At 38.4% G+C, this 25,824-nt stretch overlaps 3 protein-coding genes across 4 annotated transcripts; 2 read left to right on the top strand and 1 right to left on the bottom strand.

Annotated features, from left to right (window-relative positions):
* Positions 1 to 222: 222 nt before the first annotated feature.
* hhla2b.2 (HERV-H LTR-associating 2b, tandem duplicate 2) lies at positions 223 to 5,771 on the top strand. Its single transcript, XM_079447621.1, has 7 exons — positions 223 to 472; positions 1,641 to 1,946; positions 2,116 to 2,382; positions 2,477 to 2,737; positions 2,828 to 3,097; positions 3,208 to 3,323; positions 3,498 to 5,771. Exons 1-7 carry the CDS (start codon positions 412 to 414, stop codon positions 3,594 to 3,596), a joined length of 1,380 nt encoding a protein of 459 aa, XP_079303747.1. The 5' UTR covers positions 223 to 411; the 3' UTR covers positions 3,597 to 5,771.
* A 2,191-nt stretch (positions 5,772 to 7,962) lies between these two features.
* On the top strand, positions 7,963 to 15,835 carry ttll6 (tubulin tyrosine ligase-like family, member 6). The gene is made up of 14 exons (XM_079447649.1): positions 7,963 to 8,041; positions 9,035 to 9,205; positions 9,647 to 9,684; positions 10,228 to 10,346; positions 10,437 to 10,567; positions 10,649 to 10,805; positions 10,929 to 11,072; positions 11,273 to 11,358; positions 11,450 to 11,675; positions 11,778 to 12,145; positions 14,278 to 14,428; positions 14,614 to 14,853; positions 14,944 to 15,226; positions 15,310 to 15,835. Exons 2-14 carry the CDS (start codon positions 9,036 to 9,038, stop codon positions 15,552 to 15,554), a joined length of 2,358 nt encoding a protein of 785 aa, XP_079303775.1. The 5' UTR covers positions 7,963 to 8,041; position 9,035; the 3' UTR covers positions 15,555 to 15,835.
* A 271-nt stretch (positions 15,836 to 16,106) lies between these two features.
* Positions 16,107 to 25,718, bottom strand: cip2a (cellular inhibitor of PP2A). Of its 2 annotated transcripts, none has more exons than XM_079447313.1 (21): positions 25,287 to 25,718; positions 24,916 to 25,063; positions 24,709 to 24,821; positions 23,656 to 23,750; positions 23,004 to 23,100; positions 22,801 to 22,923; positions 22,494 to 22,639; positions 22,333 to 22,408; positions 21,980 to 22,207; positions 21,718 to 21,880; positions 21,447 to 21,579; positions 21,251 to 21,350; positions 20,608 to 20,726; positions 20,171 to 20,351; positions 17,938 to 18,012; positions 17,744 to 17,854; positions 17,432 to 17,628; positions 17,228 to 17,341; positions 17,071 to 17,153; positions 16,824 to 16,942; positions 16,107 to 16,696 (listed from the first exon to the last, which is right to left on the bottom strand). In XM_079447313.1, the coding sequence occupies exons 1-21, from the start codon at positions 25,386 to 25,388 to the stop codon at positions 16,544 to 16,546; spliced, it is 2,676 nt and encodes an 891-aa protein (XP_079303439.1). In that variant the 5' UTR covers positions 25,389 to 25,718; the 3' UTR covers positions 16,107 to 16,543. The 2 variants fall into 2 exon arrangements, with proteins under 2 accessions (XP_079303439.1, XP_079303440.1); XM_079447314.1 differs by having other exon boundaries at positions 16,132 to 16,696; positions 17,938 to 18,006; positions 25,287 to 25,702.
* Between the last annotated feature and the right edge of the window lie 106 nt (positions 25,719 to 25,824).

Genomic DNA, 25,824 nt, shown 5'->3' with positions numbered 1-25,824 from the left:
CTTGAGAACCCTGCTAAGGCTGTAAGTTATTGTGAATTATTGATGTAAAGCAATGCATTGTTTTGATCTTGTACAGTGATCTTCAGTTACACATTAAGATGCCAACAATGGGTATCCGTTTAATAATATGCTTATGGTATTTTATCGTGTCTATGGAGAGAACATGTAAAAAACACTTAATAAAATGAAATGACACAAATGTAGCAGTAGGTGGCAGAAAACGTCACAAGGATACTTCATGAATTTGCAATGTAGTCTCAACCTTTGGAATGAGCAACAAGTTCAACAAGTTAATCTTGACGACAATATGTTGTTCAGCTGACTAAATGGTTTTCATATTAAAATGAAAGCAAAGGTTGTCATTACCAACATACAAACAACTGCCTCTCTAAGACTTTTATTTATTTGACTATGAAGCTGGCAACAAGGACTTTAAACTTTCTGGCGATCCTTCCTTTGATTCTGAGTAAAGGTAAGAAACAGAAACATCTGCTATTACATATCTGAAAGATACAGTTCAAGTCTACAGGGGATTATTATACCTATATGTGACACATCTTTCAAACCTAAGTAAGACATATATTCACTATGGTTAACTTTTTAAATGTAACTGAAAAAGTACATATAAGTACACATAGGTTTGTTAATGACATGGAATAATCAGGTTTGAAGGGATACTTCATCCAAAAAATAGTATAATAATGACTTAGTATCTCATAATAATGACTTAGTATCTCATAATAATGACTTAGTATCTCATAATAATGACTTAGAATCTCATAATAGTGACTTAGTATCTCATAATAATGACTTAGTATCTCATAATAATGACTTAGTATCTCATAATAATGACTTAGTATCTCATAATAATGACTTAGTATCTTATAATAATGAGAAACTTTTTTGAGATACTTAAGTCATTATTATGAGATACTAAGTCATTATTATGAGATACTAAGTCATTATTATGACTTACTAAGTCGAAATTTCGACTTAGTTTCTCATTATTTTGACATACTTAAGTCATTATTATGAGATACTAATTCAAAAAATATTCCCAACCCTGGCGGAAACGGGCTTCCATACATTTGAGTTGTTCTTAATCTGTATACATTTCTTCGTAAACACAGAAAAATTGTAGGAAAAATTACGTAATCATTTTTTTTGTTCTTTCGAACACAAAATATGAAATTTTTAAGAATGTAGGACAGCAAACAGTTCTGGGGCACTTTTGCCTACCATTGTTTTTTTGGGTGAAGTATCCCTATAAAGATATTACAGCAAGTGAGAGGATGTCAGAAAAATGTACATATTGAAACAGTAAGCTATACAGAACGGATTTTAGGCTGTCAGGGAGTTTTTCTCTAGTACAACAATTTTGACTAATGTTTGCCAACATCACTATCAGCTGACAGTCACACTGCCCTTTGATACAGCAAGTAGATTATTGCACACAGCTTGAATTTTGCTACAGATTTCACATGATGTTTTTAAACGCCAAGGGCATTTTCAATTTACTTTCAGTTTAATTTTAACACACAAAAAAAGGAAACTGTGTGTCGGAAGGGTGGCCTTTAGCTCTGCATGACACCATTTAAGCTTTCAAACTTGTACTGTAATCCAGATTTCTTTCTTTACAGAAATTGCTATCACTTGTTTTTACTCTGAGGATTGTGTGTTACCATGTCAATCAACATACCACAACATCATTCACTGGTACAAGGGGTTAAAAGCAGTGCATTCATTCTATCAGGGCAAAGACCAACTGTCGTATCAGGATAAAGAATACAAGGGCAGAACATCACTGCCCATACCATCTAAAATCAGTGAAGGCAATGTATCACTCTTGTTAAAACACACGGGAATCCAAGATGAAGGGAAATACAAGTGTTACGCTGCAAGCGACACATTAAATGAAGAGAATTTTGTAGATGTCTCTGTAGAAGGTGAGAAACAATACACCCTTTACACTTTGAAACAATCATATATCTTTTACTTTCACTACTTTAACAGCAGTGTAAAAAATGCACTGGTATAGATGGTTTCAAAGCAACAACATAATCAAATAATCATAAAAGGCGTGTGACCGTGTTTGTTGTTTTCCTTTTGTTAAAGCACCTGTAAAATCAGTGGATATCACAATAAGAAATGACACAGTCACCTGCAGCACCACTGGAGTTTATCCAGAACCAACCGTGTTGTGGTCCTCAGACCCCCCCGCAAAGAACCCACCGTACACATATCACAATAAAACAGACGAAAGACTGTTGGCGGTGACCAGCGAACTTAAAATAGGCAGCACCAATGACGTCTACACATATAACTGCTCAATAAAAAATACAAACGACAAGACCCTTTATACAGCTAGTCTGAAACAGCAAGGTAAGTCAGGGACTGCAAAATTCATCAGCCGTGGTGTTCGTTCATCTGAGCACATTTAAGTAATATTGGACTGTGAAATGTTCTGTGGTTTCAGAAATCTCTGTGGAAGATGAGGTAATACTACCATGTCCATTCACCAAGAACAACTCCTTCATCTTCACCTTTTCCACCACTGTTCTGAGTTACGACAGTAAAAACTCTAAACAACAAATCCATGATGAGTGGAAGGACAAAGTGAACTTTTCACCTGAAGATGGGACAGTCCAACTTCATAATCTGAATAGAGACCAGATGCTAACCTACACTTGTAAGACAACTACAGCCCAATATATAACCACTAAACAAATATTACAAGGTAAGCAGCATATCATTATAATGTTATCTGTTGTTTTTAGTACCTGAAAGCACAACAAATGTGAGATATTTGCCATTTCAAAACCTACAGGGAATGAAGATACTTTCAAATGCCCAGTAACTAAGGATCAATACTACAATATCACCTTGGTTTTTGACACTACTGTACTGGACTATGACAGCCAAACTCTTAAAAAAACGATTCTTGACAAATGGACGAAGAAGATTACATTTCCATCAGAAGACAGTGGAGCTGTCCAACTCTCTGATCTCAACCAGAAACAGCATTCAGGAACATACACCTGTGAGAGCAGTACAGCTCATACTAGATACATCATACACACCAAAGTAACACTAAAAGGTAAAACAATTTCTAGAAACAATCTAAGACACCAGTGAAAATTAAAAAAATATATTTGAAATGGTCTTGACATTTAAGTCATCATTGAACGGTATTTTTTTTACATACAGGTGTGAGAGCTCATGCAACTTTGGCAATTGTCATCCCTCTCCTTCTAGCTACATTTGTGACAATAATGGTCATAATTTATGTCAAAAAAAAAGAACTTTCCTGTTATAAGAAAAAGGTGCGTTTAAATTCTCTGTTGTTTGTGACATGTATCTAAATGCATAATTTTGAATAATAACTTTACACCGTTCACAGACCCAGGGAAGAGAAGTATGGATGCAAACTAATGAACTAATGATTTGACTTTTAAACTAGACTGTCTATAATAATGTCTTGATGTTTCTTCGTACAGCCAGCTGACATAAATTCACCACCAAAGACTAATCCTGAAAATGAAAACCTAACGGCTCAACCGATCTCCAAAGATTCCAATGGCACACAAGTAATGTAATTTATCTAAGGAAGACATCTAAGGAAGTCTACAGTGTTACGGAAAGGAGTGAAAAAACTACATTTACAAACTCTGCAGTACAGTGTGTGAATAGTCTTGAGGATGAAATAACAAGGAATTCCAGCACCTAATTTTTTGTATTTATATTAAATAAGAACAACGAGGACTGGAGACAAAGTTGACAACTGTTTTCCAGAGGAACCAGTGAGACTATTCAAGTGGTACTAATGTTCTTGTAGTTTCGAGCCTGTGGGCATGATTGTCTCTACTGCACATGACTGAGTGACCAAGTGTTGGATTCTCTTCAGCTCCTTCCTTGATTCTCCAGACCATCAAATGCCACAGCAAGTTTCCTAACCTCCAAGCCTTGAGGTCTAAGAATGTTTTATTCCCTGGTGAAGGACTTTATTTTTTTTCTTTTGACATTCTTTACCTTGGTGGATAATTCAGATTCCTGTCATGTTCCTCGTTGTTGAGCCTGTGAGACTGTGAGACTGTAAGCCCGGAACGTAAACCAGTTTGAGAACATGCCACTCAACAACAACAGAAACATCGCTTACAGTTCACTTCTTAAAATGAAGTTTATAATCTCTAAAAATGATTTACGTTTAAGACCATAACACTTAAACTTAATTTCAACACAACATTGGTTATGATGAGCACATTATGGAATTTATGATGTCTTCATCTGATGCACAAATCCGATCTGTTTTTAGTTTAACCTGTATGTTTTTTACTTTGAAAAACAAAAACAGGAGATTTTGTGTTATTTATATAGAGATTATGTGACTCAATATGTTAGTATTCTTGTGTTTGTACTAGTTTTTATTCTGTTTAATCTGTTTTTTTTAGCAATGAAGGATCAATGTCTGGCAGGGTCATAATTTTAGTGCTGCTACATTCACATTCCGTATAGTGCTAGAGAACACAAAATGAAACAATGAAATGATTATTGATAGTGTCATAAAAGACGAAAGACCTTGAACCTGACATAAACCTATAAAAATACCTTTACAAAAAATTACGATGATGTATTGTGACAAATATTTTAAACAAGTCCAGCTGGATTACCGTGTTTTCGATTGAATGAAAAAGAACAATGAAAAAATGTCGCCTGAAGTTTCGCTTTAGGTGTTACATTTCTGAAATGAAAATCTTTAGACATTTACTAAACTGGAAGTGTATTATGTTTATTCGATACTAGGAAAATTGTTTACAAGAATGTGTTCAAAACTGTGATACGGAACAGACTTCTTAAATAAGTTCTTATGTGTTGAAACTTGAACTTACACACTAGCCAGAAATCAGTATCGCTGAACTGGTCGGTACAGTTGGGTTCCCTTTTCTGTGCCTGGTTAAATTTACTACTAAATCCTGATGGACTTCATCTTTCGTGTACTCTTGCCAAGTGGATCCCAGATCCAGTACTTGGGACACCCCTTCAAGAATGTTGGAGATGTCTCCCTAAATAACACACTAACCAGCTGATGAGTTGAGTCAGGCGTTTTATATAAGGAGAGATCTAAAACACTCGGGTCTGCATTTGGGATTGTTTTTGTTTTTAAATTTTCTTATTTTAACATTTGTCAACACATTCTCAAGAGCAATACAGCTTTTAAGATTGTGCGGCTAAAAACCTGAACTGATAAGAAACAGCCAGCCTGGTTTACATTCAGAGGCCCGGTTTCACATTAAGCATTAATAGCTTATTCTATGCCTTAGTTAAATTAGGATATAAAAGTCATATTATCAAACAAACTATATTATTTATAAAATTTCTATATATTATAGCCTAAGGTTTGGATCAACAGAACTTTTCATTTTGGTTGAAATATCCCTTTAAGCCTTTGAATATAGTCTATGAAACAGGGCTAGGAAGTCTAAACACGCACGAATTGAAGGTGTGGTTTCATGCTTTAAACAGTGAATCATTTCAACACTGTGATTGTCCTTGTGTGTCTTAGGGAGTTGAGTTCAAGGAAGACGAATTTCTTAATAACTATTACACCATAAAGAGTCATGCAAAAGCCTGAATTGCGCAGCATGTCAGTTTGATGAAACTTGATGAAATATATAATGAAAATATTATTGAAAAGCAGTTTGAATTTGGTGCCTACAGTTGAAAAAACAATTATAGGGATACTTCACCCAAAAATGAAGATTCTATCATCATTTACTCACCTTCGAGACGTGTCAAATCTGTATAGATGTTTTGTTCTGATGTACAGAGAAAGATATGTGGAAGAATGCTTATAACCAAACAGACCTTCCCCCATAATATGAAGAATTACTTTTTTTGTTCTGTTGAACACAGAAGACGACATTTTGAAGAATGAAGGACAGCAAACAGTTCTGGGGCACTATTGACTACCACTGTTTTTTTCATACACAATGGGGGATTTTACGGACTTGTCCCTGGATCACTGCTTTGAATTGATGAGGGTATTGGGCTCCCTTCCCAATGCAAGATTATAAATCCTACAAATTTTGCAGTACAAAATCCTTCCTGATGGACTTTTGTCGTGTACTGTTGTCATTTTGTTCTGTATGAACAACGGAATTTATGGTGGGGTTTTCCCTTTAATCCGTGAATAATTTCAACAACATGATTAACTGACGATAAAGGCCATTATAGAAAATGTATTATAGAAATGTTTGTCTAGGGAGGTAAACACTACGATAACGAAGTTGAGTTCAAGGAATAAATGACACAATAAACACTCACTGACTCACAGTTTGACTATAAAATATGACTGTAAAAAACTAAAATTAGCATTAAAACGCTATTGCGTCATTGGCGACCTCTGGTACCGAATCAAATGTTTCACATTGCAAAATTTAGGACTGCATCTAACGAATCTGCATAAAATACATTTCAGATCATTCATGGGCGCCCTCTGGTGGTCTTAACATTTAAATCGTCATTGAACTGTATTTCGTTTTGTACACTACCGGTGTGAGAGCTCAGTTGGCGATCTTTTGCCATTTGTATTGCTCATTCTCGGCTAGCAGTTTATTTTCTTTTTTTTACACAATCATGCATTTGGCCAACTCATTTTAGTCTATACTCGTCTTTAATGCGCTTGTTGGTATCGAACTCACGACCTTGCGTTGCTAGCCCAGTTTAGGAACATTGTTTTTTTTCTCTAAACATGTACGTTAACAATCATTTTAGAATATGTAGGTTTTGTTTTGCTGTGTTTTATGTGGTAAATCCGACACGAGCCATGAATCACATACCGTAGGACTGATGAGCCAAAAGCCAGAACCAATCAGATACCGCGTACAGTGAGACGCACAGCTCTATGTTCGCTCTTCAATATGTGTTGCTAGCACTTGGCAACGCTGTGGGCACGTGAATCCCGCTGTTATTTCTAAGGAACCATGAAAATCCACGATCCTGCCTCTCGCTGACACCCCACGTTGTGATAATAACAGAAACAGGTGTGTGTTTTATTTTTCTTGACTCAAAAGCACAGCATCGCTAAGCATGTTTGTGTATTTTTGGCTTAGCTAGCTGGCTGACCCGTTGAGAAGCGTCCTGTTGCCATGGCAATTGTAAAGGGAAAGTCGTGCGCTGACGAAATCAGATATACGCCAAATGAAATTAACCTGGTTTGCAAAGCTTGAGGTTTTATTATCTATTAATGATTTTTAACATTTAAAAAATGACCGCAAGGACAGTTCGATGTTTTTAGGAGGCTTAATGTTTGTACAGTTTCAGTGATAATAAATTTACTTCAATGTCGGTAGAAATAAACGGTAGTTTATGGATAGTTTGAATCGAAAGCCTATTGCATTCAATTTTTAATTATATTTTAATGGTATTACATACCCTTTTGTTTTGTGTGTGATTATAAACATTTCAATTTTTCAATTTTTGTGAATGTCGTATATAAATTGTATATTAATTATTACTAATCAGTCGAATTTTGTTTTAAAGCTGTTTTAGAAAATATATCTCATAGTAGGCCTAATAGTAGAAGGTTATTAATTAATAATTAAATGTGAAGTTTGTTACATACATCTTTTGATTCTCAATAGCATCATTTGAACACGTACATGGTTTTACAAAACCGCACACTTTTGTTAATATATATTTGCGTCGTTGTTCCAGCAACCAAACCTCTTTTCTCATCACTTTTGATAATAGGGGATTATTTTACTCCTCTGATTCTTACTCGCCTCCCGGCCTTTATTTTTGTGTATCAGGTTAAGCTCTCCTGTGTTTCTAATAGGTCACTTGATCTTAAGGTTTCAGTGTGTCAGTATGTAAGTGTATATCCGAGTTTGTCCTTCCACCACAGAAGAGGTACATTTGTTTCTTTTTGTCAGGGATTACGTGCCAGTCCCCAGATAGATATCTCACAGTAGGGAGGATGATAGCCGTCTGCTGGACAGCCAAAGCTAAGTGGTGTGGACTGGAGCATTTTCCATCTTAGAAGGTAACCATAGTTTTGTATTATTAATATCAGTAAATGCATTAATTAACATGAACTAACAGTGAGCAATATAGCTTGTATTAATCTTTGTTAATGTTAATACAATTATCATGTTAGTTCATGATCCAGTATCTAATGTTAACAGTTAAACATTTGTTTTTAAAAATGTATGAGTAAATGCTAATATTAACATTGTTACGAACTTTAATGATCAATAACATTTAGTTATTAATATTGCTGAAGTAGTGGAAGAAGCAGAAAAGACCAGGCACATCAAGCAATAAAGTCAGGAAATGTATTTATTTTCAGAAAAGCCGTATTATTAAACAGTGCGTGTGAGCAATATACAATGCATTATTTGCAAAGCAACAATAAAGAATAATAGAATAAATTAAAGCGACACTTTGTAGTTTTTCAACTTATGAATAATGTCTGAAAAAATCTTTCAGTGGTAGAACAATTCTTAACCGGACAAATTGTACAGTCAACTCTCTCTCAAACTCTCAGCATAGAGTATGGATATTACAGAATCAAGTGTTGATTTCACACATTCACAACAAAGGGTACAAACGCTAAACACAGGTTACAACTTAAATCAAATGCTGTAAAATGAATTGTTAGTTCATATTTGCTACAGCATTAACTAATGTCAAAACAAATACAACCTTATTGTAAAGTGTTACCATGTCAATGCTGTGACGTGACTATGAGTACGCTGTCTGTCATAATATTTTATCCTTGGTCTGTTTAGAATGTAATGTTGTTGAAAAGTAGCGTACTCATCCGTGGAGGGTGACGAGGACAGAAACATGATGCCAAGCTTTAACATGTTGCCCTTTACCAGTGGAACCACCGATATAGCCGATCGAGTTTCCCGTAGGGCATGTGACATGACACAATATTAGATTGTTATGCTCATGAGTCCTTGAACAAAGCCATATAACTGAATCTAGAAGCCTCTTAAATCGCTGTCTTCATTAAACATTTATGTCTCAGAATGGAGACACCAACAGAGAACCCAATGAGGTGCCTGGCAGGTGAAGCGTACCGGTGTGAGCCTGAGGCAGGTGTGGAGGGTGAGGGCTGGGGAAGTGACTCTAATGCACAGCCCTGCAACACACCAATCCCCTTATGTGCAGTAAACAAGAAGAAAAAGAAAAGAAAGAAGTAAGCCATCTATGTTTTGCTGTTTACTGTATTTGTGTACATATGTTTATGGTTTGGGTAAAGTGTCTTAAAGGGACAGTTCACCCAAATTGAAAATGATTTTTTTCATTTAGTTACCCTCATGTCATTCGATGACTTTCAAAAGAATATATTTTGAAGAATGTTGGTAATCACACAAAACTGGCCTCCATTGACTATAGACACAAAACCACTGAAACATTTCTCAAAATATCTTCTTTTGTGTTCCACGGAAGAAAAATCACATACAGGCTTTGAACAACATAAGGGTGAATAAGTGCTGACAGAATATTTATTTCTCGGTGAATTATCCTTTTAATAGTATTATCATCTCTTTAAGATTTCTAGAAGATAACAAGAGACTTTTAAATTTTTTGAACGATGCACAGGTCTGTCTCTTGGTTCTCTTTTTTCTTTCAGATGACTGTGGATAAATCTGACCAACTGCAAATATGAAAGTGGTGAGTTTTGTATTTTCACATTTTTGCATATTTCCGCCAAGATTACTAAACATACTAATAAAATACCCTACTCAACTCAAACATCATTGTCTATTTAAAGTGATACTTCAGCCATGAATCTAAATTTCCCCATGTTTTACTCACCCTTCAGGCATTTTAAGAGAATATGACTTTCTTGAAGAATAATGCAAGTTATAATGCCACGTATTCTTTTACTTCTAAGCGGTAAAACAATTTTTTGAAGCTCCGAAAAGTGCATCCATCGATCAGAGAACGGCTTGACATGGCTACAGGGTCTAAACCAAGGTATTCTGAAGCAAATTGATAGCATTGGCGATATGGATATTCTCTGAGCTTAAAAAAATTGCTCCCATTCACTCCCATTCTACCGCTTCAAAGTATTATTATTTTGACTGCATTATTCTTCGAGAATAAAACCATATTCAGTTAAGATGCCTTGAGGATGAGTAAAACATGGGAAATCTTTGATTCATAGCTGAAGTACTGCTTTAACAGCACACTCAACTCAACCTTTTTTTGAAGTGCGCCGCGCTGCACGCAGATATGGGCTGCGAGAAGCTGTGGAGGGAGAGGACTGGACCTTGTTTTGGACCGACTGCTCGGTCTCACTAGACAGGGTCATGGATATGATGCGTTACCAGGTAATTTACTGTCAAGTATCACAAGTCTCCCATTTAGTGCTCTTGCCTCTTTTAAAATGTTAACAAGATGCTTACATTGCTCTTTCACAGAAAATCAATCATTTTCCTGGCATGAATGAAATCTGCAGAAAGGACCTGCTTGCACGAAACATGAACCGTATGTTGAAACTCTTTCCAAAGGAGTACAACATTTTTCCCCGCACGTGGTGCCTTCCTGCAGAGTGAGTCTTAACATTCAGCTGTAGAATGAAATCACAATGTGACTTTATAGTGGGTGTTAAAAAACTCGCTATGTGTTTCAGCTATAGTGATTTTCTAGCATACACCAGAGCCAAAAAGCACAAAACTTACATTTGTAAGCCAGACTCAGGTTGCCAAGGTCGTGGTATCTATCTTACCAAGTCAAGCAAGGACATTCGGCCCGGAGAACATATGATCTGTCAGGTGTACATATCTAAGGTAACACAACTACATCACAATTATAGCCACCAACACAATTGTTAAAGCGTATAGTTATTAATTATGCACTTTTATCATAAAGACACTAATAAAATCCATTGTGACTTATCTTTGTTTCTTTAGCCGTTCATCGTCGATGGCTTCAAGTTCGACCTGCGTATTTATGTGCTAGTGACCAACTGTGACCCTTTCCGTGTCTTTATGTACAATGAGGGACTGGTCCGATTTTGCACAACTCAATACAATGAACCCAATGGCGGCAATTTGGTAAAGAGGCAGAAACTTACAAATGTTATTATATATATATATATATATATATATATATACACAGTTAATAATAAAGTGATTATAGTTATAAGTTATTAAAATAATTAAATATTAAAAATGCTTAATATTACTTTTCGAGAAATACTCAGACTACAAATTAAAGTTCATCTTTTCCTTTTCTTTGTGTATCTTGTTTTCAGGAGGATGTTTGCATGCACTTAACTAACTACGCAATCAACAAACACAGTGAAAACTTTGTACGAGATGAAGATACGGGCAGCAAACGGTAATTTATATGTTCCCAAAGATGTTCTAAAATTGTATTGTAACTAAACTAGGATTCTGTATGAACAAAAAATGTACTAATTTCTATTCAGAAAACTCTCCACCTTTAAGAAGCACATGGAAGCCTTGAATTACGATACAGAGAAAATGTGGACAGACATCGAGGAAGTCATCATAAAGACACTAATATCGGCTCATCCCATTCTCAAACACAATTACCACACATGCTTTCCCAACCATGCATCAGGCAGTGCCTGCTTTGAGATTCTGGGCTTTGATGTGCTACTGGACCATCGATTTAAACCTTGGCTTCTTGAGGTTCAGACCCATTTTGTTTCATAGCCTTAATAGCCATCGGATAATTACATCTAAACCTACATAATTTGGATTCATGAAATAGCACATACTTTGTGTGTTTAGGTCAACCATTCCCCCAGCTTCACCACAGACTCCCGTCTGGACCGGGAGGTAAAGGACGACCTGCTTTATGACACTTTGGTGCTGATTAACCTGGGAGCTTGTGACCGCAGGAAGATCACAGAGGAGGAGAGACGCAGGGTCAAAGAGAGACTCCAGCAGAACCGTTCTAGAGAAGCCAGGAGCGAGGAGCTTCGACAGTCGCAGGCCGCTAGTATGGAGCAGATGCAGAGATACGAGGCCAAACACATGGGCGGATTTCGACGGATCTTTCCTCGAGAGGGAGAGGAGAAATACGACAAGTATTTTCAGCACAGCGGCTCTCTCTTCCAGGAGACTGCAGCCTCCAAAGCCAGGGAGGAGTGTGCCAGGTTGCATACAATATACAAGTGGCAAAAAAGTGATGTCCGAAGGCATATACATATTTGCTTCAAATGCTCTTGAGGTTTGATAAAACAACGCGGTGTATGGTATGGTACAACTTGACTTCTTGAGGTTCAGAACCATTTTGTTTCATAGCCTTTATAGCCATAACCTTATTACATCTAAACCTACATAATTTGGATAGTGTGTTTAGGTCAACCATTCCCCCAGCTATAATATCCAAAGGTCCGTGTCTATTGCCATGTCAATCAGTGACTCCTCCAATTCAATGGGCAATTCAATGGGCATTCCTGTCACTGTAAAAGGGTTTCCTTCTGTTACAGACATGTGTAATGGAGGCCAGCAATAAAGAGAAAGCAGCTGTGCCGAGTAAACCTCACTCCCCAACCAATAGACGTGCTCTAGTGACAGACTTTAATGGCTCCAGGGTCAAAGAGAGACTCCAGCAGTTTAGCCTCCTCAGCACCCAACTCCCATGCCCGACCGACACCGGTTCGAGGCCCGTACAGAGTGGGGTGGGTAGGACCAGTTACACATGGCTTGATTTTCAGGGAATTACTTAAGGAATTGCATTTCCATTTCACTTAAACCCTGACGTAAAATTGATATGCGCATGCCTGGTAGGACAATCTGAAGGGTAGGAGGAAATCTCTCAAATTGTAAAGGAAATCGTCCAGTAACGGGAAAGCATCAAAGTTATCATAGTCCAAGTGAACTCGCCATAATAACAATTTTCTGATCCATCCTTCAATTTTATCAGAAAGAGTAAAAAGCGATGTATTTTTTGCCCTGAAGTCCTGCATTCGGATCATTAAGTCAGCTAGCGAGGCCAGAACAGCAAGCCATTTTTCATCAGAAAATGTTGAAGCTAGCTTTGAGTTTTCTTCAAAAGAAAGACCCGTGTATCTTCTTGGAGCCCATGGAGTCGACTGAGAACTTCTTTTCTTCTGGAAAGCCAACGCACTTCACTATACTGTATGAAACAGCAGCTGCTGGTGTTCTGTGCCCATCTCTTGACAGAGAACTTTGAAAGTCTGTGTGCTTGTTATGCTCGTTTTTATCTTGTTGACTGCCCGAATGGCTTCATCCATCATTCGTAAACCTAAATAGTGTGATTTCCCAAATCCAGTGAGAGATCATGAACGCTGCATGAAGAGCCATCTCATTCACTGTAGCGGCTTTCTGTAGTATTAATTTTTGACCACGTAGCTCCTGTAGTTTTCGCTGAAAAAAACTCAATCGATTTTGACTGCAGTGATTCGTGGTTAGTTGTCAATTGTCTTAGCATCTTGGAAGGTTTAAGACTTTCCGTTGTTAACACCTGCAACTGGCCTTCTTTCCTTTAAATTCAGTTTCAGATGGACACATTTTTTGTCAGCACCAATTAAAAACCACTCCATGTCTAATTTGCAGTCCAGCTATAAATTGCTAAGCCCATGTGGCGTAAGTACTTCCAATAGAGTTCATTAATTGACGTCACAGTGCATTGAATGTTGCGACAACTTGGGAGTATGGCCCGATTCACATTTTGCGTCTTTTGCACGCTCCAGCAACCATATCACCCTGTAGCCCAAGACTGGTTGCCCACTGGAGCTAAGCATTGCTGAGGCTGGTCAGTACCTTAATGGGAGACCTGCTGGGAAAACTAGGTTGCTGCTGGAAGAGGTGTTAGTGAGGCCAGCAGGGGGTGCTCACCCTGTGGTCTGTGTGGGTCCTCATGTACCAGTAAAGTGACGAGGACACTATAGTGTCAAAAAGCACAGTATTTTCTTAATAAAAGTCTACCTGCGGCTTCCCCCCCGCTACCGATTTGCGCCCCTCATACAGGTTAAGAACAGTGTATCCAGGAAAACGTGTTTATTCTTATAGTCAACAAATGCTTTAAAAATCAAAACGCTCACAGGAAATAAACTAATGCTACATGCATATAACAATTTTAATTTGTAATTATGATATTATTAGTTAAAAGAATAATGCATCCTAAATAAAGTGTTTGAATAAATAGTCAAGATACCAATTGTCCAAAATTGGACATCACTTTTGTACAGCCACTACTGTATTTTAAATGTATTTCACTGAATACTGAAATTAAGACAGTTTAAATGTGAAATCTGTGTAGGCAGCAGTTGCAGGAACTTCGTCTGAAGCAGGAGCAGAAGGAATGGGAAAAGAAAGGCTCACGGAAGCGAAATCTTCAAGGTGAATCTGCTGGAGAAAGAGTAAAACCAAGACGGATTCAGGCTCAGCCCACAAACCTGAACCCAAATTCAGTGAGTGCCCGCATATATAACACAAGAGATTATTATTGTTATATTTACTTAAATTGCTAAATGTGTCTTCTAAGTATCTTTGACCAAACATGTAGTTCCATAGACCTACCACTAGAGAGAGAGGCTGTTGTCCATATTTGAACTGTAAGAAATTCCCTGTGGTGTGGTCTGATTCTTTTCTCCAGCTACCTGCTATGCTCGAGCATCCCACCCTGAAAGGAGAGACAACTGTTGCTCTTGACCTATCAGAGGAAGAGGAGGCAGAGAGAGTTGGTGAGCTTCACCAACGAGAAACCCTGCTGCTGAACATGGGTGTGGTTAACCAGGTCCGCCAGCTACTTCAAAGTGCCAATCACACTTCTGAACCTATCAACTACTCGCATGAACAAACCAGGTTTCCTTCGCACTTTAGACAAGACAACAAGGTACAATAAAGGTTTTCTGAGTCGCCCCATGTACATACAGTATAACATATATCCTGCTTGTCAAAACCAAATGGTTCTGCATTTCTCCAGCTGGACCCTTTTGCAGAGATGTCATGGAGGCAGAAGAACATCTGCACTATGATGCAACAGCAGGTATCTACGAAAGCCAAAACGTCCCTGCAGTATGTGCATTCCCAGATCGTGCACAACCGAAAGCCTTGGCCCTCTCTGGAACAAGGGCGGCTCCAGCCGGTCCATACTGAAAAAGGTGCTTTAAAACACTGTACAACCGAGATGTCAGCATCGAATGAAGAGCAGCGGCCATCTGCCTGTCTAACAAAACCTGCGAGTGCCCAGCGAATACCTTGGACAAGTGAATATCCTAGTCTTTCAAGATCTCTGTCTTGAATTTAATATCATAATTGAATAACACACTTCTCTTGTTCTGCTTAACAGTGAATGGCTCTTGTGCATGGCGTCAGGGCAGTTTGAGCTCCTCTTTGGCTGAGTCGAAAGCCAGAGCGGCTATGTTAGGAGTGCCTCCGCTCATTCCAGGGCGACTACAGGGTCCCACGATGTCCCGTGACCCCAAAGCTCTTTACATCATTTCCACCCCTGCGACTCTTGTCCCAAGGCCGCATCCCTCGCATACACTCCGGAAGGGCTCTCGCAGAGTCTCCCAGCAGGAGCACAGCCACTGACGCAGGACTACATAAAGATATGCTCAGCATTACATATGTGAAATCTGAATCCACTGTGTTCCATAATGAAAATGTTAAGTTACTCAAGCCATTTCTAATTTTTATGATTCTTTTCCTCATGATTTACATTAACAAGGTGTTAATATCAAATTTTGGAATGGTCCCTGCTGTAGATGTTTTAGCCTTAGACTGTTTTTATGTCCTCCCACTTTATATAGCTTTTGTAAGCTGATATTTTTGTCACAATGCCAATGTAAATATTAAAAATGGTATTTTAACAGTAACTCTTGTTCTGTACTTTACAGATTTGAGAGATTCTATATGATATTATTTATATCAGCTTAACCAGATATAACAGAGGAAAGGCAGCAAAAATAAAAGAAAGAAAACATTTGCTGCAAATCTGCTTCTTACCAAAGAAACTCAAATCTGTAAGGAGTGAAGTTTTTCAGGTTTCATTCAACTTTAGCACATAAATTGTACTTTATACTTTAATAGCACATAAATTGTACTTTATACAAAGTTATTGGGAAACATTTAGCTAAGATCAATAACATAAAACCTGAAATAAAAAATTACCTCAATATTTTTATTTACGGTATGAATTACAGTATTAAAACAAATTAAATTTAATTATAGAGACAATGCATCATCATAAAGGAGAAGCAACTATTGTTTATTAAACAAAAGAGGAGAGAACGTTAGTGCCATTGGCGACCTCTGGTGCCCAACGTTGAAATAATAATGAACACAACAAGATACAAAAATGACATCCACAGTGAATCTGCTTAAAAATTAATTTCAGATAATAAATGGTCACTAAATTTAAAAGAAATCCTAATGTTTTGTGTTCTAAAGGCATTCATTCATTAATACATCAATATTTAACAGACACAAAGTTCACACAGTACAGTAACCACAGATAAAATAAGTTATTTCATTGCAGCTAATAATTAAAAATATTTAATGGGTTTTCATTGATGTGTGTGTCACAGAGAAAGGTTGGCAGTGACGTCACCCTTGAGCTTCCCGCTGCTAAGACTGTGTATCATTTGGATCATTTGTGTGTGTTTGCTCAGCTCTTCCTCCAGCTTTCCCAGCTTGGCTTCTACCTGCGACTTCTGCAGCTCCAGAGAGGAAGCCTGTGAGATGGGTCAGCATGAAATACACAGGATCAGCAGACGAGATGACAGATAAACTAACTGTTAAATACCTTGGACCTTTGTCATTTCTGCTCAAAATTTCAAAGATGAAACACATTCATCTCACCTTGATGCTGATCTCTTTCCTGGCTTGCTCGGTCTTGTTAAGCTCTTTCTTGAGGATAGTGACGTTCTCCTCCAGCTCATAGATCTGCTCGTTCTGGCTCCTCAGCTCATTCTGAAGACCTGTTACAGAACAGCAAAACAATTAAAAACAATACATTCTATTTTTATTGTATTTTAAATGTATGATTAATTGACTAACAATATAATGACTATGCAGATCTCGACTCCACATGAAACTGTTTTCTCACCTGCTAAATTTCTCTCTTTCTCAAGCACGTCTGACTTGAGATCCTTTATCTGCTTTTCCTTTTCTGCCACCTCAGCAAGAGTTCTGAGAGAAGACGAAAAATCTGATGTTTACAAGTTCACTGAATACTTAACACAGCTACAGATTTATTCACTGACCTCTCCTGTTGCATTTTGAGACCCTCATTAGTCTTTTTTAGACTCTCAGCCTGCTGGGTAAGAGAGATATGGGCGGCCTGCAGTTCTTTCAGCATCCCTTCACTCTTGTCATACCTGATTGATCAGTCACATACACAAAAGTGTCTAGGATTCGTGTCTTAAATGTGCATATCTGGAATGCATATACTAATGTGATATACTGACCTAATTAGCAGCTGGTTGTATGTTCCCTTCAGCTCCTGGTGTTGATCGGCGACTGCCTGCAGACGGCCGTTGTGTTGCAGGAGCTGCTGGCTGTCAGACTTCAGTCTCTCCACTTCCAGCAGCTGTTCACTCAACACCGACTGTAAATCCTCCTTCTTCCTCTCAGTGTCTTTGAGTAGAGATGCCAGCTTACGTGCCTAGACCAGGGAATGAGGTCGGCAAATATATGAGAAGACAATGTTAAACATAAATGTAAATGTTGCAAAAAAGTGTGTGAACTCAGCTACTGTCTGGAGTGTGTGGGTTTGTAACCTCAGATTCAGCTTGAGCTCTCTGGCAGCGGTATTGTGCGATGAGTCGATCAGCTTGCGACAGAGCAAGCGCTTTGGCCTCCAAAAGGTCCTGCAGATGGCTCTCTTTACACTAAACAGACACAAGAACACTCTCAAAATAACACGTGTATTTCACACCTTAACAGGAAGTTGTTCAATGTGTCGGCCACTCACAGCTAGCGCAGAAAGCTTCTGCTCATAAACATCAATGATCTCTGACATGTGCACATCCTTGACCTTGTCCTGTAACTGCAACACTACAATGTTAGTAACACATAGGGTTGGGTACCGTTCACTTTTCAGCCGGTACCAATACGGTACCTGGAATTTGGTGCCGGTATCAAACTACCTTTTTTTGGTACTTTACTCTCTTGTAATAAAAAACATTTATTTCAGTGAAAAGAAAGTCCAAACCTCTCAATTTCAACATTTTGTTGAAATTTTACACAAAAGACTATAGAAATCACTACAGCATTATTATTACTACCAGCATATTCTACAACCCCAAAACAGAAAAAGTTGGGACATTGTGTAAAATGTAAATAAAAACAAAATGTAATAATCTGCAAATCTCATAAATTCATATTTAGTTGCCAAACGGGTACAGACAACATATGAAATGTTGAAAAAGAAAAAAAAGACTATTTCATGGAAAATATAGGCACATTTGTAATGTGATGCCTGCAACACCTTTCAAAAAAAGTTGGGACGGAGGGTAGATTTTGGGCTATAATGAGGTAAAACATTTTTTAACGATGTGATTTGAAATAGTTGATGTCAACAGGTGATTGTAGTCATGATTTGGTATAAAACCAGCACCCAGGAAAGGCCTAGTCCTTTAGCAGCAAGTTTGCCAAGAAACACGTGAGAAAATTATTGAAAAGTTTAAAAAAAGTATTTCTCAAAGACAGATAGGAAGAGATTTGAATATTTCGTCCTCTACGGTATTCAACATCATTAAAAGATTCAAGGAATCTGGTGCAATTTCAGTGCGTAAAGGCCAAGGGCGCAAGCCTAAGCTGAACTCCCGTGACCTCCGTGCCCTAAAACGGCACTGTATCAAGAATCGTCATTCTTCCATAGCTGATATAACCACATGGGCTCAGAATTACTTTGACAAACCTTTGTCAAGCAGCACAATACGAAACTACATCCACAAATGCCACTTCAAACTTTACTGTGCCAAAAGGAAGCCTTATCTTAACAGTGTCCATAAGCGCCGTCGACGTGTCTGGGCTCGGAGACATCTAGAATGGACCATGACACAGTGGAAACGTGTATTATGGTCAGATGAATCAGTTTTTGAGGTTTTTTTTGGAAAAAATGGACGTCGGGTGATCCGGACCAAAGTTGAAAAGGACCATCCAGACTGTTATCAGCAACAAGTACAGAAACCAGGGTCTGTCATGGTCTGGGGTTGCGTCAGTGCCACTGGCAAGGGTAACTTGCACTTCTGTGATGGCACCATTAATGCTGAGAAGTACATAAAGATTTTAGAGCAACATATGCTGCCTTCAAGACGACGCCTCTTCCAGCGACGGCCATGCATATTTCAACAGGATAATGCAAAGCCACATTCTGCACGCCTTACAAAGGCATGGCTGCGAAAGAACAGGGTGCGGGTGCTGGACTGGCCTGCCTGCAGTCCTGATCTGTCTCCAATAGAAAATGTGTGGCGCATTTTGAAGCGTAAAATGCGACAACGAAGACCTCATACTGTTGCACACCTCAAGACATGTTTACAGGAAGAATGGGACAAAATTCCACCTGAAACATTAAATCACTTGGTGTCTTCTGTCCCTAGACGTCTTTTGAGTGTTGTGAAAGGAAATGGCAATGTTACAAAGTGGTAGATGTTTTACTGTCCCAACTTTTTTTGGAATATGTTGCAAGACTCAAAATGCATATATGTGTTTATTTTGAAGAGACAATAAAAATAATCTTGTAAAACATCAGACAAAGGTTAGTCTAAAGTTTCTAAGTGCAATACACACCAAAAAGGGTTTTCAGATCACTGTTTTCAGTTTTAATTTTAATTTAAGACTTTGTCCCAACTTTTTCTGTTTTGGGGTTGTAGTTCCTGATCACACACTTAATCATTTATTTATGCAGTGTGATAATGTAAATGTGGATCAGTCTCCTGCTGCGATGTTTCCAGCTTCAAACTGCACCTTGACAGCCTCACTGCTCTAATCTGTTACAAATAACTTTATCTCTCGACTTTCTTTCATTGGTGGACAGAAAAGCAGCTAAACAAACTTAAATGTTCAGCGCAGTGTTAATTTGTGTAGTAACACAACACAAATAAACTCTCTGCAACAAAAATAAAAGCTGTTGCACAGTTGCGTTTGAGTGTCACACTGGAGGCATAAACTAAATGAATGTGCAAGTAGATAAATGCCGTCACCTCCGCTCCATTCTGAAGTTTCTCAATGAGGCTGTCGATACTGTAAGCAGAGCCAGATTCGGCAGGGGCTGCAAGAAAATTCTTTCCAGTTAAAGTCACGTCTTCGATCGCAGGGATCCGGACTGAAAATTCAGCCTCCCTCTGCCGGTACGCATTATTAGCAGCGATGCTGTCTCCCAAACTTAAGATAAGAGCAGCAGAGGATCAATTAATTAGAGCTCAGAAATAAGGGAATCTGTGAAGTATGAACTTGTCTACAAACCAATAAGACTTCAGATGTATTTAAAATAATAATTCAAACAAAACCCTGTTATAAGCTAGGGCCAAGGCTATTCGTCATCACAATGACCACTAATAAAATGAACAAAAAGCTTTGAGCAACAGTTTGAATTACACCTATGGTTAAAACACAATGGTGATGTTTTCTCTTGACTCACATTACGGATGGGAAATCAGGTAGTGGGGCTGCTTCAAAGAGTATGTGCAGTGCAACCTGCACATGATCTCTGCAGTTAGAGGTCATTCCCAAGGACAGAGGCGTCACCATGCGCTGGTCCTGCACCAATGAGAGGACAAAAGGAAGGAAGAGGTCACAAAAGGAAGCGCTGCGAATACCACGTCCCCAAGTTCTGCTTTACATTGCTAAATACAGCTATGTTCTGAAATGGCACCCATTTTTATGACTTGCACCCACAGTTTGTGATAGAGCACTGCTGTGGGATTAAATTACTCTGTAATGCACATAAACTTGCCTCGAGAGGGTTTCTGGCACTTCGCAGTGTCATCTATGTGCAGTTTTGGATTCATTTTATACTACACAATCTATGATCTTTATGGTGTCATGTCGCATCTTTAATTTTAGTCTACATCTTTCGTTTATTTATTTCGTCTTTCATCTAAAGAGTCACTGCCTCTGTGGTTATAGACGTTGTTCTGTGCTTCCGTGACAAGAGGCTCGCCTCTTGGTATTCATGCTGTGCGGTTAGTCCACTATATGAACAGGACAACACATCTGACACCTCTTAATATGGTTACAAACCCTGTGTAATAATGGTAGTAAGTGCAGCATGGATCATGTACCTGTAGGATCCTGTAGAAGGAAGTCTCCATGTCTGGCATCTGTTGTCTGAGGTGGCTCATCAGTTCTAGAGTCTTCAACACCACTTCAGAAAACACCTGACTGCAACAACACAAATATACAACAAAACCATGTCAAGCAGACAAGATTTCGGGGGCTGGGTTACTCACACAGCTCACGTAACCCATTTGATTTTACCTGAGATGGTAGTTGGATGTGGATCCGGTAAAATCCTGAGTGCAGGAAAGCAAAAGTTCCACCTGTGAAATACACACCTCGGGACTCAGACGCTGGGACAACAGCAGCCTCAATGAATCACCTTTACATAACAGTAAAACAGTCAAGGATATCTACGCCATTACAATAGGCAGAATCAGACAGTTTCACACAAGTAAATGTTTATTTAATTGACCACTATATTTTTTCTTGAAGATATTTTCAGATTATTTGCATTAGCAGTTAAGGATATCTAGCAAGAGATCGACGACACGTCCTGCACGCAGACAGTGCTTTTTTAACAGCTGTTCAGTTCCTTCCGTCGAGTCTGGAGACTGCATCAAAACCAGCACCTCCTGGAGGAGCATCTCTGTGAACGACTGAGCCGAGCTTGACAGAGAGGAATCGATCACCTCCTGGAGGTACAGAGGACCAATTTTTATGAACTACAAGGTCAAAAAGACATTAACCGAACTTAATTGTGGGACAGGCAACAAAACATTGAGACAGCATACTTCAAAAAGCTCAGCCAGCAGAGACAAAGCCTGCGTGTAACACTGCTCCGGTCCATCAAGTGGTGATGTAGCCCAATGAACGAGCGCTAGGCTTGGCTCGGACCCTCTGGTCTGGACACCTTTGCTGGCACCGGGCTGGAGTCTGGGGGCTGGAGGTCGGAGCACAGCCTCGCAGACGAGCTTGCGTAGTATTGGGACCGAGCACAAAGACACCAGTAATTCCATAACCTGCATAGAGAATTTATGAGACCAAAAATAAGCATAATTTCCATTTCCTGTGATCTGACCCATGACCCAAACATGTTATAGAAAGGCTTGATTAAATGGTTTTGTACCTTCTGAAAGTGTCTCACCTTTGATGCGGTATCAGGGTCTTTGCCATGTAGCAGCCCAAGTACCTCAGACAAGCAAACAGAGAGATGTTTATACCTAGGGTGAAAAAGAGCACTTTAAAGAGTGCAGTAAGAAACAATCTGTATTTACACAGCACCCTAAAATTCCCATACGGCCATACTTGGTTAGGTAATCTGCGATTTTGGGGTTTTTCAGAAGATCCACTAATAAATCCACTGCATAATTTCTGGTTAGCGTTCCATTCCCATTGACAGTTATATTGAAGATGAGCTGAAATGTCTGGTGGATGTTCTTTGCATTAAACAGCTGCAGACGAAAGACCACACAGTAATGCAACCTCAATACCACCAGTGGAACACATGTACAGGCCAAGTTTCCAGCCACAACTAAGAAAACAAATGACAAAGCCAACCTAGATAAGCACTTTGTGTGAAAGAATTTAAACATGCACACCACTCATTACATACCTTCTGTCCAACCTCTTCATTAAGAGTGAGACTGGATAATATAGACAGCGCAAACACCACCACGGTCAGACAGTTATGACCGAGGAAATTAATCAAAGCTCTGTAGAAAGCCTTCACATTATTCTGCGAAATAAGACGGGTGGACAGTTAATTATTTAAACTGCAAACATAAACACATATTGAATAAATCTCTTCTTCAGTACCTGAGATTTGATGTGTGACTGCACAGATATGTCGTGTCGACAGAGGTTGGCCATCAAGCCCAAGCAAGCCTTTACAATGTCATCATTATTTGACTGGCTAAAGAAAAGAAAAAAAACGTTTTATTTGTACAAATTCATAAAACAGAATACAAATAAAATACACAAAATGCTAAAGCAAGAATAATTTAATAGGTACTGTTCTTTTCTTGTCTTTGTATCTACAGCTAGAAAAAGGGGCCAACATAATAAAGGTGCACTTTAACCATAATGGTTTCTAGCAGCCATATTTGAAAGCCAGCCCAATCCCCTGAGCGTGTTAACTGTGTTTTAGTTTACTGTTGAGGTTTTCTTTTACCCCACCCCTCTGCTTCTCACTTCGTTATATTTCCTTTCAATGAGGTTTTAAAATGTGTTACATTTTATGAAAACCTGACCGCTCAAATATTTTGATAATATCCACCTGTGATTTGTGCATTACATAACTCGAATCAATATACTGTATATAGCATAATACAGCATGTGCAACCACCTTTCCTTTTACCAAAAAGACATTTGCAAATCCATAAACACATTACATCTGTATTTCATCAACATAAGAACCCCATAGTTAAACATTGGCAGAGAAAAGGAAACTGAATGTTGTGAGTCTTACACATGTTCCATTAAGAAGCTGATGAGTTCATGGATATGAGAGGCACAGTGCAGAGTCCTCGCGCTGTAGGTAAGTCGCTGCAGCACATTGAGGCACTGAGAAGACAGATGTTAGTCACATCATCAGGAAAGACCGTTTAGATATATGCCACTACACAAATGAAATAAGTGATATAACAATATATTAGTTACTGGGAACAAATACATCAATTTAACTAAATCAATTTACACACTAGAAATAAATGGCCAATATTTGTATTGGGTTTTTTAACACCATGCTTGAAATAAATAAATTGCAATCAATTCAATCAATCCTTATTAAAAGTACTCTTTAAATGTTAATTTAAAAACTTGTTTTGACACATTAAAAACAATAACTCAAAAATTATCAACATATACAAACTAGACCGAACCTAACCAAAAACGCAATACCTTCAAGCAGAAGGAGGCAGTTTCCTACACAGGGATCATTTCAAGTCTGGACTAGGCCTTAGTTAAATTAGGATATTTAAGTTGTTATCAAAACATAGTTTACCAAAAATTCCATTACTGATGTCCATCTTAAGACAAAACAATCGCACTAATATATGTGAAGGGGTGCTAGCAATGTCAAGGTCATGGGTTCGATCTCCAGGGGATTGTACATAGTCAGAAACAAATTTATAATGCAATACAATGCAAGTCGCTTTGGATAAGAGCGTCTGCCAAATGCATAAATGTGTCAGTGCAATTTGTTTTTGATCAAAACACCTTTAACATTTAAGTTAGTCTAGGACTAGGCCCTGTCCGGGAACCCCCCCCCCCCCCCATACTGTACATGGGCAGTTGACAAATAAACCTTAGCAAAACAATTATTATTATCATTTTTATATTATATAAAATAGCTTAAGAGATATTTTTCTTCATTATTAATTTTTTTGGTAAATTTTTGCATGTCACACCATAGAACACACGTGCGGTTTATTTGTCAACTACCCACATGCTGTAGTGTTTCTGTCAGCAACGTGAGATCGAATCCAGCTTGCGTGATGACAACGGAGTCCCAGGTTCTTACCTGCAGCACAAGAGGCTCTTCTGGGGTGCTTCTGTTGCAGTAAATGATGCCTGCCAGAGTGCTGGTAAAGTTATAACTGCTGTGAAGAGCCTCTTTTGCCTCACCATCGGAAGCTAGTAAACCACAAATTAATGTACATTAGTAAAATTAGTTAATTGTGATTGCTTCTCGTTTTTGCACCGGCTTAATAACTTAAGGTTTGAATACCAAACGGGGCCAGCAGAGATATGATGGTCCCCGTCAATGTGTGACTGGAGTTTGGATCTCCAGCTACTTCCATGAGTCCACTGAGACACTCACTGGGCAGCACCTGACCTGAGAACAGCAGTCCACCACACTTCAGTCCAGACACATCCTGTGGAAATAAAAAACACGAATACAATAGAAATATATTACATTTTATTCTCCAACCTCATGCAATAGTGTCGCTACTTCTAACCTGTTGTTTTATATAAGGTTTACAAACATTCAGACAAATTGTTTTATGCATTAACTAGAAATGTTCTTGACTTTTTGGGGTATTTTCTAGTATCTTATTGCTGTTTTAAGAAACAAAGAAAAGGTTCACTTTCACTCACTTCAATGCGTTTCTGCAGCTGTGCGGCGTTTAAACCGCCTCTGTTGTTTCTGTACTGACGGATGGCCAACAGAAGAGACTTCAGACAGGTCGATACATCCATCTTCACATCCAAGAACGACTTATGACAGGTGTTAATAAGAATAAATAAATATGGTCGTTTTCTAAAGTAATTTAATGAAAGGCTTTGTAAACACAAGCTATGCTAGTTTGACAGTGACAACGCTACTAACGTTCTTATAAACAACGAATAAACAGTATGCTCTGGCGTTCATTTTTCTTCAAATATTTCGTTGACTAATACGTTCATTATTTTTTAACGCATGTAATAGTATTTAAGTTGTATATAAATCAAGTTTAGCTTCGCAACGTCCCGGTACAACAGCAACTTCCTCCCGCTTACACTTCGAATTGGTGGAAGAGTTCACTATTCAACGGGGGTGGAGGGAACGTAGTTAATGTTTACAAAAGTGTAAATATTTACATTTGTATTATATAACACAATTATGTTTATAGTTACCTAATATATTACATATTAA

The sequence above is a fragment of the Barbatula barbatula genome (genome assembly GCF_947034865.1).
Source record: "Barbatula barbatula genome assembly, chromosome: 23".
Classification (NCBI taxonomy): domain Eukaryota; kingdom Metazoa; phylum Chordata; class Actinopteri; order Cypriniformes; family Nemacheilidae; genus Barbatula; species Barbatula barbatula.
This window is presented reverse-complemented; position numbering and strand designations above follow the sequence as displayed.

Bases quoted from the DNA above. Each gene is read 5' to 3' on its own strand.
- hhla2b.2 (XM_079447621.1), top strand. From the start codon at position 412: ATGAAGCTGGCAACAAGGACTTTAAACTTTCTGGCGATCCTTCCTTTG. The intron at 473-1,640 runs GTAAGAAACAGA...CTTTCTTTACAG, and splicing joins TCCTTTGATTCTGAGTAAAG to AAATTGCTATCACTTGTTTT. The intron at 2,383-2,476 runs GTAAGTCAGGGA...CTGTGGTTTCAG, and splicing joins AGCTAGTCTGAAACAGCAAG to AAATCTCTGTGGAAGATGAG.
- ttll6 (XM_079447649.1), top strand. From the start codon at position 9,036: ATGGAGACACCAACAGAGAACCCAATGAGGTGCCTGGCAGGTGAAGCG. The intron at 10,568-10,648 runs GTGAGTCTTAAC...TATGTGTTTCAG, and splicing joins ACGTGGTGCCTTCCTGCAGA to CTATAGTGATTTTCTAGCAT. The intron at 15,227-15,309 runs GTGAATATCCTA...TCTGCTTAACAG, and splicing joins CCAGCGAATACCTTGGACAA to TGAATGGCTCTTGTGCATGG.
- cip2a (XM_079447313.1), bottom strand. From the start codon at position 25,388: ATGGATGTATCGACCTGTCTGAAGTCTCTTCTGTTGGCCATCCGTCAG. The intron at 17,629-17,743 runs GTTACAAACCCA...TCCCTGGTCTAG, and splicing joins GAGCTCAAGCTGAATCTGAG to GCACGTAAGCTGGCATCTCT. The intron at 17,342-17,431 runs GTCAGTATATCA...CTGATCAATCAG, and splicing joins TACAACCAGCTGCTAATTAG to GTATGACAAGAGTGAAGGGA.